Consider the following 12,574-nt stretch of genomic DNA (forward strand, 5'->3'; position numbering starts at 1 on the left):
ACCATTTGAACAAAAATTTTGTGTATCTTACATATAAGGTAAGTATACTTAAAATACTAGGGAGGCAAAATAAATGGGTTTGAAATTGGAATTTTAATCATAATCCACCATATAAATGTGCCAAATGCAAATCAGAGTTTCCCACCTGTCCAAAACTGAGGCCTAATAAGAATCATAGACTTTTTAGTGGACCTGAGCCTTCTTGGGTCTCTTCATCAGGGTCATTACAAACAATACAAAAACCTTAGACTCCACAACCCACAATAGCATCAGCAAACAGATCTGTTACATTAACAAATTAACATTCATACAGCTTCATGCTGTACATTACCCTGGTCATCATCGTGCTCCATCCCACACAATTTGAGAACTGCTGGCTTAGCCAGTTTTACAAATTTTCTGTAATGAAAATCAATATCAAAGAAATTGCAGTTGATATTAATACAAAATAATAGGAAGATGAAAGTGGAGTCACTTTCTTAGCTGTGACACATCCTCTGATACATGCAAGCAGTGCTGAGAGCATTATTTCTGTATTTAGTAATGAAAAGACTTCCATATTGGACAATATATGTGCAATAGGGCAGTACTGGCAGAGTAATATCCCGTGCTGCATAGCTTTGTTGGTCTCAGTAAAACAAATGTATATGTTCATTTCATAATTTAAACAGCTGCCTGTTAGTTTGCCTGAAAGGCTGACACTAGAAACATTAATTTGGACCATTAATAATGAATACTTGTGTTTTTGTCTCTTTAGGAGACAAGATCGCAAACTTTAAACTTGTCTTTTTAAACATGTTTATTTTATACATGTGTTAAGTGCATAAAATAAAATGCTGCTAAGAGCAACATTGTCTATGTGCTGATTAACAATATTTTTAAAGGTCATTCTTTCATTGTGAATTTGATCCATGGAATCCTCTGAATGCAAACCACTGTAGTAAAACTACTCTACATATGCATGCTAATGGATAATTATTTAAACTGTAACAGATGCTCAGCAGAATAATAGCAGATTAATATCTCAGTTGCATGAATTCAACACAAATGTAATTATGTTTCATTCTGAATATAGTCCCCGTGCTGCATACTGTAATGTCACAGGGCTCCATTCTGTCTTAGTGCACAGAATTCTCTCACATCACATTCACTCACCTTCACCTCACTGCAAGTACAAGAAGTGTTCTGAGAGTCAGGAAAGTAAAATGTTTTTATGCTGAAGAGCAAAGATGAGTAGAAATAGCTCAGTGTATAATGAGCTCTGCTTGGAGCAACAGCTTTGTGACGCTGTGATCAGAGTGGGCAACGTTGAATTTCAAGTGCACAAGATAATCCTGTGTAACTGTAGTCAGTACTTCAGGTGAGGATGTGACATCAGCACAATTAGTAGCTCAGAAAAGTTAGAGAACAAGGCAAATGTTGATTCATGGAGTTGATGAGCTGAGTTGTTTGAACAGAGAACACTGTATTTAATGCTACATGAAGAAAAAGGGGAAATATGATTTTTATGGAGTGATTTACACATTTGTTTGCAGAAGTTGAAACTGGGGTGTAAATTCTGACTTTCTCTGTATTACTGCATAGAACAGAATAGAATAGAATGCCTTTATTGTCATTATACAGGATGTACAATGAGATTGGTTGGCCACCTGTTCAGTGCCATGCAATAGAAAGTCCAACTCTCTAAAATAAAAATATAATAATCTAATATAATCTTAAAATATACAGAAAATAAAACAGTATGTATAAAAATATATACAGAAAATAAAATGTATAAAAAATATATACATTGTAAAAAATAAAATAAGTGTATACATATAATAATGAAGATGGTGAGTATTGCACTAGTGGATGAATATTGGATATTACACAATATAGGAGCAATAGATGTTGTTCAGTATGAATAATATAATATTGCACAGAGATGAGGGTATTCCAAATCAAATCAAATCAAATCAAATATACTTTATTGTCCCCACGGGGAAATTTGTCTTGGACATCGTACACAAAGCAAGCTGCTACCACAATAATACAGTATAACAATAAAAGTAAAAAAAAAAAAATCAATAAAAAACAGTCAGAAACATTAAGACAACAGAACACATATTGCACATGTTGTATCAGGGGGGTCAATGTTAGCCTTAAACAGTGAGTTATAATTCTTAGTAACAATTATTCCCAAATATTTGAACTTTTCTCTGGCTATCCTGAAGGGGAGTTGTTGGAGATATTCATGTTCTGCAATATGAATTAGTATAAGCTTGCTCTTGTCCCAGTTGATGCTATAACCTGCAAAGGATCCAAATAGGTTAATCAGGGACAGAATTTAACGTAACGATGACTGTGATTGTGATATATAAAGGAGAATATCATCTGCATGTGTATTTTGTGTTGTATCCATGAATTTCTTGGTGTGTTCTGATTCTCTCAGCAAGGGGCTCTATCGTCAGTGTGAACAGCAATGGACTTAGAGGACAGCCCTACCTAGTTCTCCAGTGCAACTTGAAATTGGTAGAGTGTATGATTAGTCAGTATTATAGCATATGGACCATAATATAATAGCCTTAACCATGAGGTGAACCTATTACCAATTTTAAATTTATGAAGGACTTCAAGTAAGTAGGGCCATTCAACCTGGTCAAATGCCTTTTCAGCATCCAATGATAGTATTAAAAGATCCTCCTTGGGATGTCGTGGCAAATACATAATGTTAAATAAACACTGCAGATTAAAGTATGAGTGTCTTTGAGGGATAAATCCAGTCTAATCTGGATGTACCAACTTTCCTATCAGGCTGCTCAGCCTTTTGGTTAGAATTTTAGTTATAATTTTTTTGATCTGTGTTTAACAATGAAATAGGTCTGTACAAGCCCACCTCCCCCAGATCTTTCTCTGCCTTTGGAATCAAAGTAGTAGTTGCCTCTTTCAGGACATGGGGAAGCTCACCATTCTCAAATGCCAAACATTTTATTTAAATGGGGGACCAATAAGTCCCCCATTTAAATTAACTCTTTGTAAAATTTGTTACCAAATCCATCTGGTCCTGGGCTGTTGCCATTATTCAAAGATTTTATGGATTCTGCAATTTCCTTGTTTGTAATCACAGCTCCTAAATAGTCACGGTCAATGTGGTTTAAAGTTGGGATTTACAGACCATGCTTGACCTCAAGTCAAACAAGTCCAAACACATGTTCTACAACCCTCAGTCCCATCCACACCTGCCCTTCTCCATCCTCTTGGCTGTTGGAGGCTGGAGCCAAGGCAATCCAACCAATTGCATTGAGACGTACGATGTCCCTACAGACCGCTGAGTGACTACACCTAATTATAACAAAGTTCCCCGGGCCTACCAGGGTGCCGTTTTCTTGGATGGATCAGTTTACTGTATGGGTGGCTGTGATGGTAATGAGGAGTTCAACGCTGTGGAGAGATCTGACCTGACCACACACACACTTGGGGGGAGGTGGCGCCAATGCATTCACATAGCTGCTATGTCAGTGTAACTGCGATGGATGGGTACATATATGCCACTGAAGTTTTTGATGGGTATGAAAGGATCAATAGTGCTCAACACTGTCAGCCCAGGACCAACCAATGGACTTTAATTGCGTCCATGCATGAGCAACAGAGTGATGCCCGCTGCACAACGCTCTATTACAAGGTGGTTGGAAGGTTTCAAAAGTTTCCTTGGTATTGTCTCATTAGGTATTGTCTGTTTGCTACCAGCTGTTTGGTCCCCCAAGGGTGTCCTGAAAATATTTGTCCCATATATTAAATTAATGACACGTTACTTATGTTATTCTCTCCAAGTCTACATTTGTGGTGGTCTCACTGGAAATGAGTGTCTCTCCTCAGCTGAAATTTATAACCCAACGGCCAATGGACACTGATTAGAAGTATGGGCAGCAGGTGCAGCAATCTCGGGGTCATCACCTATGCAGATTGTGTGTTTACAGTAAGTACAGTGAGCATGTGTACAGACACGGTTGGACATTGCTTTGTCAGAACTGATTATATGCACGCCCATGAAGAACATTTATTTTGAAAACGTATTTATTTATAAAAGCCTGAAATGACTGAAAATGCCTGAAATCCCAAGAGCAGCCTCATCGTCACATTTTTCTCATATAGGTAGGTGGTTTTAGAGGAACCACCTGTGTCTAGACTGTTGAGGGCTCCAGCCCCAACACCAACACCTGGGAGGATATGCCCCCCATTCTGAATGCCCGTAGCAGCTTTGGCATTTCGGTGATTGATGACCACCTCTTTGCAGTGGGGTGGCGACAATACAGTGTCTTCGACACCACCCCTAAAGTTGAGTGCTATGATTTCAAGACTGGTGACTGGTCTGATGTCTGTAACATGGGGATCTCCCGAAGTGCAATGCTGCTGTGTGGTGTACGGACTGAACAACATGGCTGAGTACACTGGTCCTTGTTATCCTCTGGAACCCATTAGTAAGGAAGAGGATAATATGGTGGGATAAAGCTTAATCTCATTATGAAATATATAATTGTGTAAATAAATGATTGAACAGAAGTTCTTGATGGACTCATGGAAATTTTGTCATCTAGCCCTAGTTGCCAGTATGCACTGTGTAGACTCACATGTAGTGCTTGAAACATTAAGTGCAATTAATACTGGATGTTTGTTGTTAATCTCCATATTTAATGGTTTAAAAAAGCAGAGATGAGATGCGATTACTAATAAACATAATATGGAGAAAGTATAAAGCACTACATTGCTCTTTCTATAGTTACATGTAGACTTCACCTGAAAAAAAAAAAAAAGACTTCATCTGGTTAGCACCCACACAGGAGCACCACAGATCAACAATACTACTGTATGGAGGCATATTCAAGAACTATATATGCAAGATGGATATAGCCACCACTGCTGTGTGGCCTCTATCATGCTGGTTTGGTTTTTCAGAGCCAGAAGTGACCATATTTGGACAAGAAGGTGGTCTGCTAAGCAACAAGCTAATGCTTCAATGCTCTATGGACATTTGTGACATTTCTCATTTTTTCAAACTGCAAGAAGATGAAAGATTAAAATGTTGGTAGTCTCACTATTTCATGCAATAATATTCCTTTGTAGGTAGGTAGGTACACTGTACATTGTGTTTGCATAGCACATTAGTGTAGCATATTTGAATATAAAGTAGATAAAAAATAATACGTGGTTTAAAAAAAATGGCTCTGTAATCTTAAACTGCTATTATCTTATTAAACTGAAACAGCAACAACTAAAAGCTATTGGTGTTGTGAGATTCTTGATGGGCTCATTGTTTCACATCAGCATTGATGAAACTCTTGATGTTCTTCAGTTTGTCACTATCAAAGTTCACCAGGAGCACACGGGAACCGGCACTGATGGGAGTGAAGTCAGCGGTGGCTTTGGCTTCCTGTTTGGGGCCCACAACACCGATCCTGCAAAAATCAGATACGGAAATGTTTACATACCAAATCTCTCACATATACTGAAAACTAGCTGAAGCCAGATTCTCCATAAGATGTCATGTTTGATGCAAACCAAGATGTGGGTGTGGATATGAAGATATAAAACTCTTTTAATCCTCTTATATATTGTTTTTTCCTCTCCCGTTTGTCAACCCGACAAATGTAAGACATTGTTCCTTTTGTAATAAACCATATTATTCATAAAGGCTCTGTCTACGAGAATTTCTCCAACACGCTCACAGCAGTTCAGAAGCAATGTTATTTGGTGTCACATTAAACTGCATCTTCTACATTGAACTATAGATAAAAATACATACTTGGCTGTTGTGGGTTTGCAGTCAGTGAGGTTAACCCCCTCTATAGTGAAGCTACAGTCCTGCAGAAGCTCCGGTAAGGGGTTCAACAAAGTCAGCTCTGCCGTCACAGAATGGTTCACTTTGGCCTCTCCCAGCAGCTGCAGTCAAGGGTTCAGGGATACAGGATTCAAAACAATATAATATCACATTATTGATAAATTATAATACTCCTTAAAATGTACATATATATTTTTTTGTTCATAAATACATTTCTTTCTCATAAGCATTCATCCCTACCTTGATCTTTATATCTGGCTCGTCCAGCACGATGGTCTTCTCAGCCTTATTGAAATCTGTGCTCTGTTTGTCAATGGTGACGGCTGACAGCTGGATCAGCCTGTCAGATGTGATAGCTGTTCCATAGCTCTGATACTCCAGTTTGAGTGACAGACATCTTTCTGAAATCATATGAACAACGGAACAACTATTTCCATGCATTTTCAGCCAGAGAACTGTTAAAAACAGACACAGGCATGGATGTAGCCCTTCTATTATTGAGGCCTTTGAAATGAATTACATTTATATTTATCAACAATAGTCATCTGTGTCAAATAATCAAATTCAGACAGAGCTAACCTTCTCCAGAGGGTACTTCCACCTTATCTGAAGTAACTCCACAGCTCTCCCCTTGTTTTCCATTGTAGCTAACTGCTGTGGCAGAGAAGAGAAAGTCGCAGGTTCTTGCCTCCATACAGTTGTTAGTGAGGATAGCATAAACCTCAAAGTCTGAGCCCACCATCATGTTGTCAGCCAGCTTGATCTGAAATAAAAATTAATAGATGCTTTTATAATTAATCCATCCATGCATCCATCCATCCATCCATCCATCCATCCATCCATCCATCCATCCGCAGTGTATATGTTTTTGTACCACAGATTAGACACAGATAATTGAACCTCTCTGAAGATTTGTAATCATATCCAGCAAGTTCTTTTCTGATTTATCTTTGTACAAATACAATAAGCATCAATATATTTACAGTATTTGCCTGATCCACAATGTATGAACAGTAAAATACCTTAAGATGAAGCCCTGGCTTTTCTCCTCGCTGTTGTAGCTTGTTGTGGTGCTGGGCTTTCTCATACACTCGTCTCTCCTCCTTTGAGCCTGAAAAGCATCAGGGGTGACAAATACACTGCATTTTAAAATAGATTTGACAGACATGCACCAAGAGCATAGTTAGGGCAAAACACATTTTAAACTTTTTTGGCCACAGTGGCTTTCATCGACAGTCTATAGAGACAAGAAATGGGGGAAGACACACTGGCAAATTGGCAACAGGCTGGGACTCAAACCTGCACCACCCACACCGCAATGCGGCATATACATGTGGTTGCCTGCTCCACCGCTGAGCCACCCGTGCGCCCAAAGGCAAGCACATTTTTAATGCTGCTTCAGGTTAACAGACCCCTGCATTTTAATATGGAGATAGTTGTCTGTATTTATGCACTGCGAGAATGTACACTTAACTTGGAAGTCACAACAGAAGGAGCATCATTATGTGTATGTCTCATGTGCTGTAGGTTAAAAGCTATAAAATTCAGCAGTGGTGAAACGAGCAATTTCAGCACTCAGAGTCAAAACCAAAAATTTGTTTAAATGGTTAATGTGACATGATGGAGTACAGGGATAAGGACCCAAACACAGAGCTGAGAAAGCAGTCTTCAAGAGAGTAATTACATAAGTAAAACAGACAAAAACACAGGAAACATGTGGTTATGCACATAAGACTGAGGTACCTTCTGCATATTTGTATTGGTGTGTGATGTCACGTCTCTCCTCTGAGCCCACAGCTTTAGTGCTGATAAAACAACCAACAGACTTTGTGGATCCGCTGAACTTGACAAACTGTCCATCTGGCAAGCGCACCAAGTCCACAACATCAGCATTAACCTGAGCCCAAACGCAAAATGGCATGAAAAAACAAACAAACAAACAGATTCTGATGTATTCAGAGTCTGGTGTATGACAATAGGCACTCAATTTCCAACAACAGAAGGAGATAAACAATAAAAGTATAACAGCTAAATAGACGAGTACATATTTCCTCACCTCAGCAAAAATAAAGGGTACGTCATATTTCATGGTCAGCTCTCCTTCCTTGATGGCTTTCAGTGAAGCCGGTCCACAACAAAAAACACCTGACAGAAGTTTCAGAATAATGTCAGAATAATGTCATAACAGTGATAAATGGGAATTATTCAAAAATAATGGATAACGAAGGATAAAGGGCTGAATCTCTTTTGTCAAAATAAAACTGAAAAACATTTTTCCCGTCAGAACATATTCACATGATTCAGAATACATGTGATCTGAATCATGTGAACATGTTAAGCAGTGCTGGCACAGGCTCGATTTCAGCCATAATGATGTCTCAAACCATGACCACTGTCAGAAGACAAAACTAACCACCAAAGCTGTGACTTTGAGTTCACTTGTTTCCACTGAGGAGCCAGTGTGCGGCTGCCTCCGCTCACCAATCAGCCACCCAAAAGCTGGTGAAGAGCTGCTCAGTCTCAGCATGTGGGCTGCCCCGAGAGCAGTGAGCTGTATGGTGTGCTTCGCCTGAGTTTTTTTGCTGTGAGATTAATGGTGTCTTTGGAGCTACTAGTGAGTAACACTAGTTACAGCAGAGGAGTTTGTCCTTTGAATTGCTCGTTATCAGTCCATTGTTACTCCCCTCATCCCCCAGCCCTTTCTCGAGGATGTAACAAATCTTTTTAACTGCTCTTTGCTGTCTTCTTCACCTTCACTTTTCTCCTGTGGGGTTGGGTCGCTGGTTTGCCACCCATCAAACTCCTGCCCCAAGTCTGGACGAGTCATCCAGCTATCCACCCAAACATGGAAGTTCCTAGACAAATTTGCAAGATGAAAGGCATTTAACAACAGCAGGATGCACTGAACAAGATGATTGATTTATATTTAACAGCTTGGCAGTAATCATAATTGTATGCTTACCATATTGAATCACCGCCAGAAATTCTTTTCCCATCTTCATCATACAGGTTTTCTATCACTAGGTTGGCGTTGGCATCATGAGCTGATCCGAAGTTAGTAACCACTCGACACGGGATGCCCAGTGCACGGGACACTGAAGGAGAGAGAGCAGTCACTCTATATCTCACCAGCTTATAAAGCACATGCCTGATATAGTGTCTGTCATCACAGAGAAACAATACAAACAAAGCAAACTGGAACAAAAAAGAGGTTAAACCCTACATTTAGGGCATTGATTAAAAGACTGGGATTGTTCAGTAGACGGGGCTGGAGTGTAATTCTGATGGACTGAAGCTCAGTTATATGATGAAATTGTTTCTTTTTAGCCTTCCCATGAGTGATGGCCTGTTGCTTTATCTTTCTTCTGTAAAAGTGTAAACATTACATTATGACATGTCAATATCTCTGTGTAACATAAAAACTTAAAACACCCAGAAAAGGGAATAAACAGATGAATTGATAAATAAATCAATAACTGAAGAAACAAGTTAAATGATTGTCTGAGTTTACATATAGTCGAACCAAACTCTAAAACACTAGGTGCCACAACCTGTGCATGCAACTGCAGCAAAGACCCAACACTGGCCGTAACGGACGGGACCACTTTCTGCCCACTGACGCAGAATGTCCCCGCTGCCGATCCATGCTCCCGGATGAATGCCATCTTTAACCTGTCCCCAGCGTCCTACCAGGACACCCCTGTCATCATTACTGTTGATCTGAGTGACAGGTGGGAGACAAGAGAGGAAACACACAAATGGGCCACAAGTGAGGAAGAGACATCTAAAAGAGTGCAAAGCAATCAATGGGCATCAAGTGCTTTTCTAAACTCTAAATTCTCCTAAATGATGATTAGAATAAAACAACATTATACTTTTTTTGGACAAATGAAGTCTAATAGATTGTAATTTTAATTTTAGTCATTAAGGTATGGATAAATTCAAATGTTTACTTAGAATTACTGATTACACACATATTATACAGTATTTCTGCAAAGGGACAGAACATTAAAAATCATGAAATACTTTTTTATTGAAATTTGAACAAACAAAAGATACAACTTGGCAGTGCTAATATATATTCAAGTCCGAGGTTGCATTTAGGGAGGGGAAAAAAACAAAACAAAGCCCATTATAATGTGTTTGCTTTTAGCTCTGTGAGTACGGTCTCAACACTGCCAAATAGCCTAAATATGCTGTATGATGTTGTCAGTTATTAAATTATATGGAAATATCCCTGATTTATTGTAAAATGACAGCCAGCAGAAATTTCTCCTTCAGCAATTTGGGTATGCTGCAGGGAAATACTAACATACTCCGTGCCACCTGCTTAAAATGAGCATGGCTTGAGGATGGCTTTTCTTTCTATTGCTTTGTATCACAAAGGTTGCTGCGAGAGAAAAGAACGTTTTCAACAATTTCAACAGTATTAAGTGACCTGGCAGAACGATAAAAAACTCAGAACATAAAAGAACACTGGTTTTCTGGTGCACCATGGTAATCTCTTTCTAATAGGAATTACTCACTAGGAGGTGGACCCGTCAGCTTCTCTTTACTTCATACAAAAGCAGACTTACCATGGCGCTCAACACCCTGGTCACATAAATGGGATTTCTTCTCGCAGAGCAGTCCTTATCAGCGTCAGACATAAATTTAGGGTTTTCATCCAGAATCTTCAGACAGATGTCCAATATTCCTGCTTCAAACTGCACACAAACACAGGACAAGGAAATGAATTCTCAAGTAATTGCATAGCAATTGTCAGTGTTTGACATTTTTGTACTTGTCCAAAGTTCCAGGGTGTCCCCTTGATCCTTTTATGCGTTCCTCTGTAGATCTGCCCATGTGGTGCTAGAACATACTCTTGCCTCTTTGTCTCACTGTACATGTAAACAGCATCTCCTGTTAGTACAGACAAAACACCAAACACTTAGACCATTTTACAGCATAGAGTGCACAACATTTAAAGGGAGTGACACTGAACCCAAAATGTAAATGACTCATCATAAATCAGTTGGAGACAACTGTATGAACTCACTGGGGCACCAAGCATTAAAAAGCAGAGTGAACTGCCCTAAACTGGTCTTCTTCCCATTCTGGTCCAGAGTCAGAGAATAGACCCCAGTGGGGGCATCAGGGGAAGAGGAGATAGACAACAATATGGTGCTTCCAGAGGGAACATACGTGGCAGATGCACTCCACTCGGTGTCCACTGTGGAGTCACTAAGACTGAAGGAAACCTTAGTGTCTGATTCTTTTCTGGGTAATGGACCTGGAGAGACAGACACAGACATAAACAGTAAATTTCAATCCAGACTGCAGACAGATAAATTCTAAACAACTACTGGTGCACTCATTCATGCATTCAACACTGCTCCCACACACATGTACACTTAATAATCAAAAGTACCAGTTTCAACGATGAGCGTGAGACCTGTTTGACCCAGTTTGAACTCCTCGGTGCCAGCAGTCAGGTGTAAGATAATGTTGAAGGGCTGCCCTCTGCGGACTATCAAGCGCTCCTCCGCATACAGCTCTGTGTGATGGTTTCTGTTATTGCTCCTAACGTCCAGATCACAGTGTTCAATGTCCAGAACTGCCAAAGACAAAACAACTACTCACACCACTAAAAAATGTATATGCAACAATGTGGATTGAAGCTATGAAAATTAAATTTATTAAATTGTTGACTTCATTAAAATGTGATCAGATGCTCAAAGTGTCTTCAGGGACAATAAATCGCATAAAATCAGCAGCAAAGCATTCCCAGCAGATCCAGTGTTAGTGCTCTAAAGTCATTTACCATTCCTGCTCATCATATTTCACTCATGACTTTTAAATTGACATTAATTAACAAGAGTAGAAGTTGCATCTTAACCTGTAGATGTCAAAGTCCACAGAAACATTAACAGCTGTATTTCTTCTGTCTTACCTTGGCTCATATCTGCAGAAGGGTTGTAACAGCTCCTGAGGGGTGTTTGTAATGTAATCAGGATGCCCCTGTCTGTCTAGTCCTCATATCAGTAATTCTGTTTTTAGTTAAGAAGGGCAGACAGACTTGCAACACTCCTTCCTTTTTTTTATTTTTCACTTTGACTCCAGCATTGGGAAAGAGGTCACAAAGCAACTTAAACCACTAAATCATGTGTTAAGAAAATTAGTGCTTACTCAGCAAAGTAATAGTAATCAGGCTCAGTTGATTTTTTTTTTGTATAAATAATAACAACTAATGTGCTCGCTAAATTTAAAGATAACAAAACAAAAGCTTTTTTCACAAATCATTTTATAACATATTTTAATTCATTATTGAACATAAAAGTATAAATTACATTTTATAATGCAAAACAGGAACACATCTGATAGACATTTCAAAGTAAAAGCAGTTAATTACATCACCTTTTTTAACTCAATAAAATGAGGTTCAGCTGCAACATGAACAGGCTTGATGAAAAAGACCGAAATACTTTGTGTAAAAAACAGAAGAACACAACTGAAACATGACATTTTAATGACAACTTTTTTTTTTTTTTTTTTTTGTATAGTTGTATTATCATCTGAATATAACCTGCATGTATGTAAGTGTCTGTGCGGAATAAGGAAATGGTGCATCGCCTCAGGCTGCTACATCCTCATATGACTGCAGTCGATCCAGATCTAAATTCAAGGGGAAGAAACCATAAAAAGAACAAAACAACTGCACTGACCCTGCATGCGAACAATTAAGAAACAGAATGAACTGACATGAGCAAACAAAAAGAA

General features: G+C 39.0%; 1 protein-coding gene across 1 annotated transcript; it reads right to left on the minus strand.

Annotated features, from left to right (window-relative positions):
* Positions 1-4,782: 4,782 nt before the first annotated feature.
* Positions 4,783-11,816, minus strand: LOC115783300 (protein-glutamine gamma-glutamyltransferase 2-like). Its single transcript, XM_030734067.1, has 15 exons — positions 11,748-11,816; positions 11,226-11,411; positions 10,854-11,087; positions 10,599-10,717; positions 10,393-10,521; positions 9,367-9,535; positions 8,778-8,910; positions 8,567-8,670; positions 7,872-7,960; positions 7,559-7,712; positions 6,838-6,926; positions 6,395-6,578; positions 6,056-6,216; positions 5,780-5,916; positions 4,783-5,432 (listed from the first exon to the last, which is right to left on the minus strand). The coding sequence occupies exons 1-15, from the start codon at positions 11,755-11,757 to the stop codon at positions 5,285-5,287; spliced, it is 2,046 nt and encodes a 681-aa protein (XP_030589927.1). The 5' UTR covers positions 11,758-11,816; the 3' UTR covers positions 4,783-5,284.
* Positions 11,817-12,574: the final 758 nt, after the last annotated feature.

This window comes from Archocentrus centrarchus, chromosome 7, assembly GCF_007364275.1.
Source record: "Archocentrus centrarchus isolate MPI-CPG fArcCen1 chromosome 7, fArcCen1, whole genome shotgun sequence".
Lineage (NCBI taxonomy): Eukaryota > Metazoa > Chordata > Actinopteri > Cichliformes > Cichlidae > Archocentrus > Archocentrus centrarchus.

What these genes read in the sequence shown, in the direction of transcription:
- LOC115783300 (XM_030734067.1), bottom strand. An exon ending in TGCTGCAGTTGCATGCACAG is followed by an intron (nt 8,911 to 9,366) that starts GTTGTGGCACCT and finishes TCTCTCCTTCAG; the next exon opens with TGTCCCGTGCACTGGGCATC. An exon ending in AGCCAGGGCTTCATCTTAAG is followed by an intron (nt 6,579 to 6,837) that starts GTATTTTACTGT and finishes TTTTTATTTCAG; the next exon opens with ATCAAGCTGGCTGACAACAT.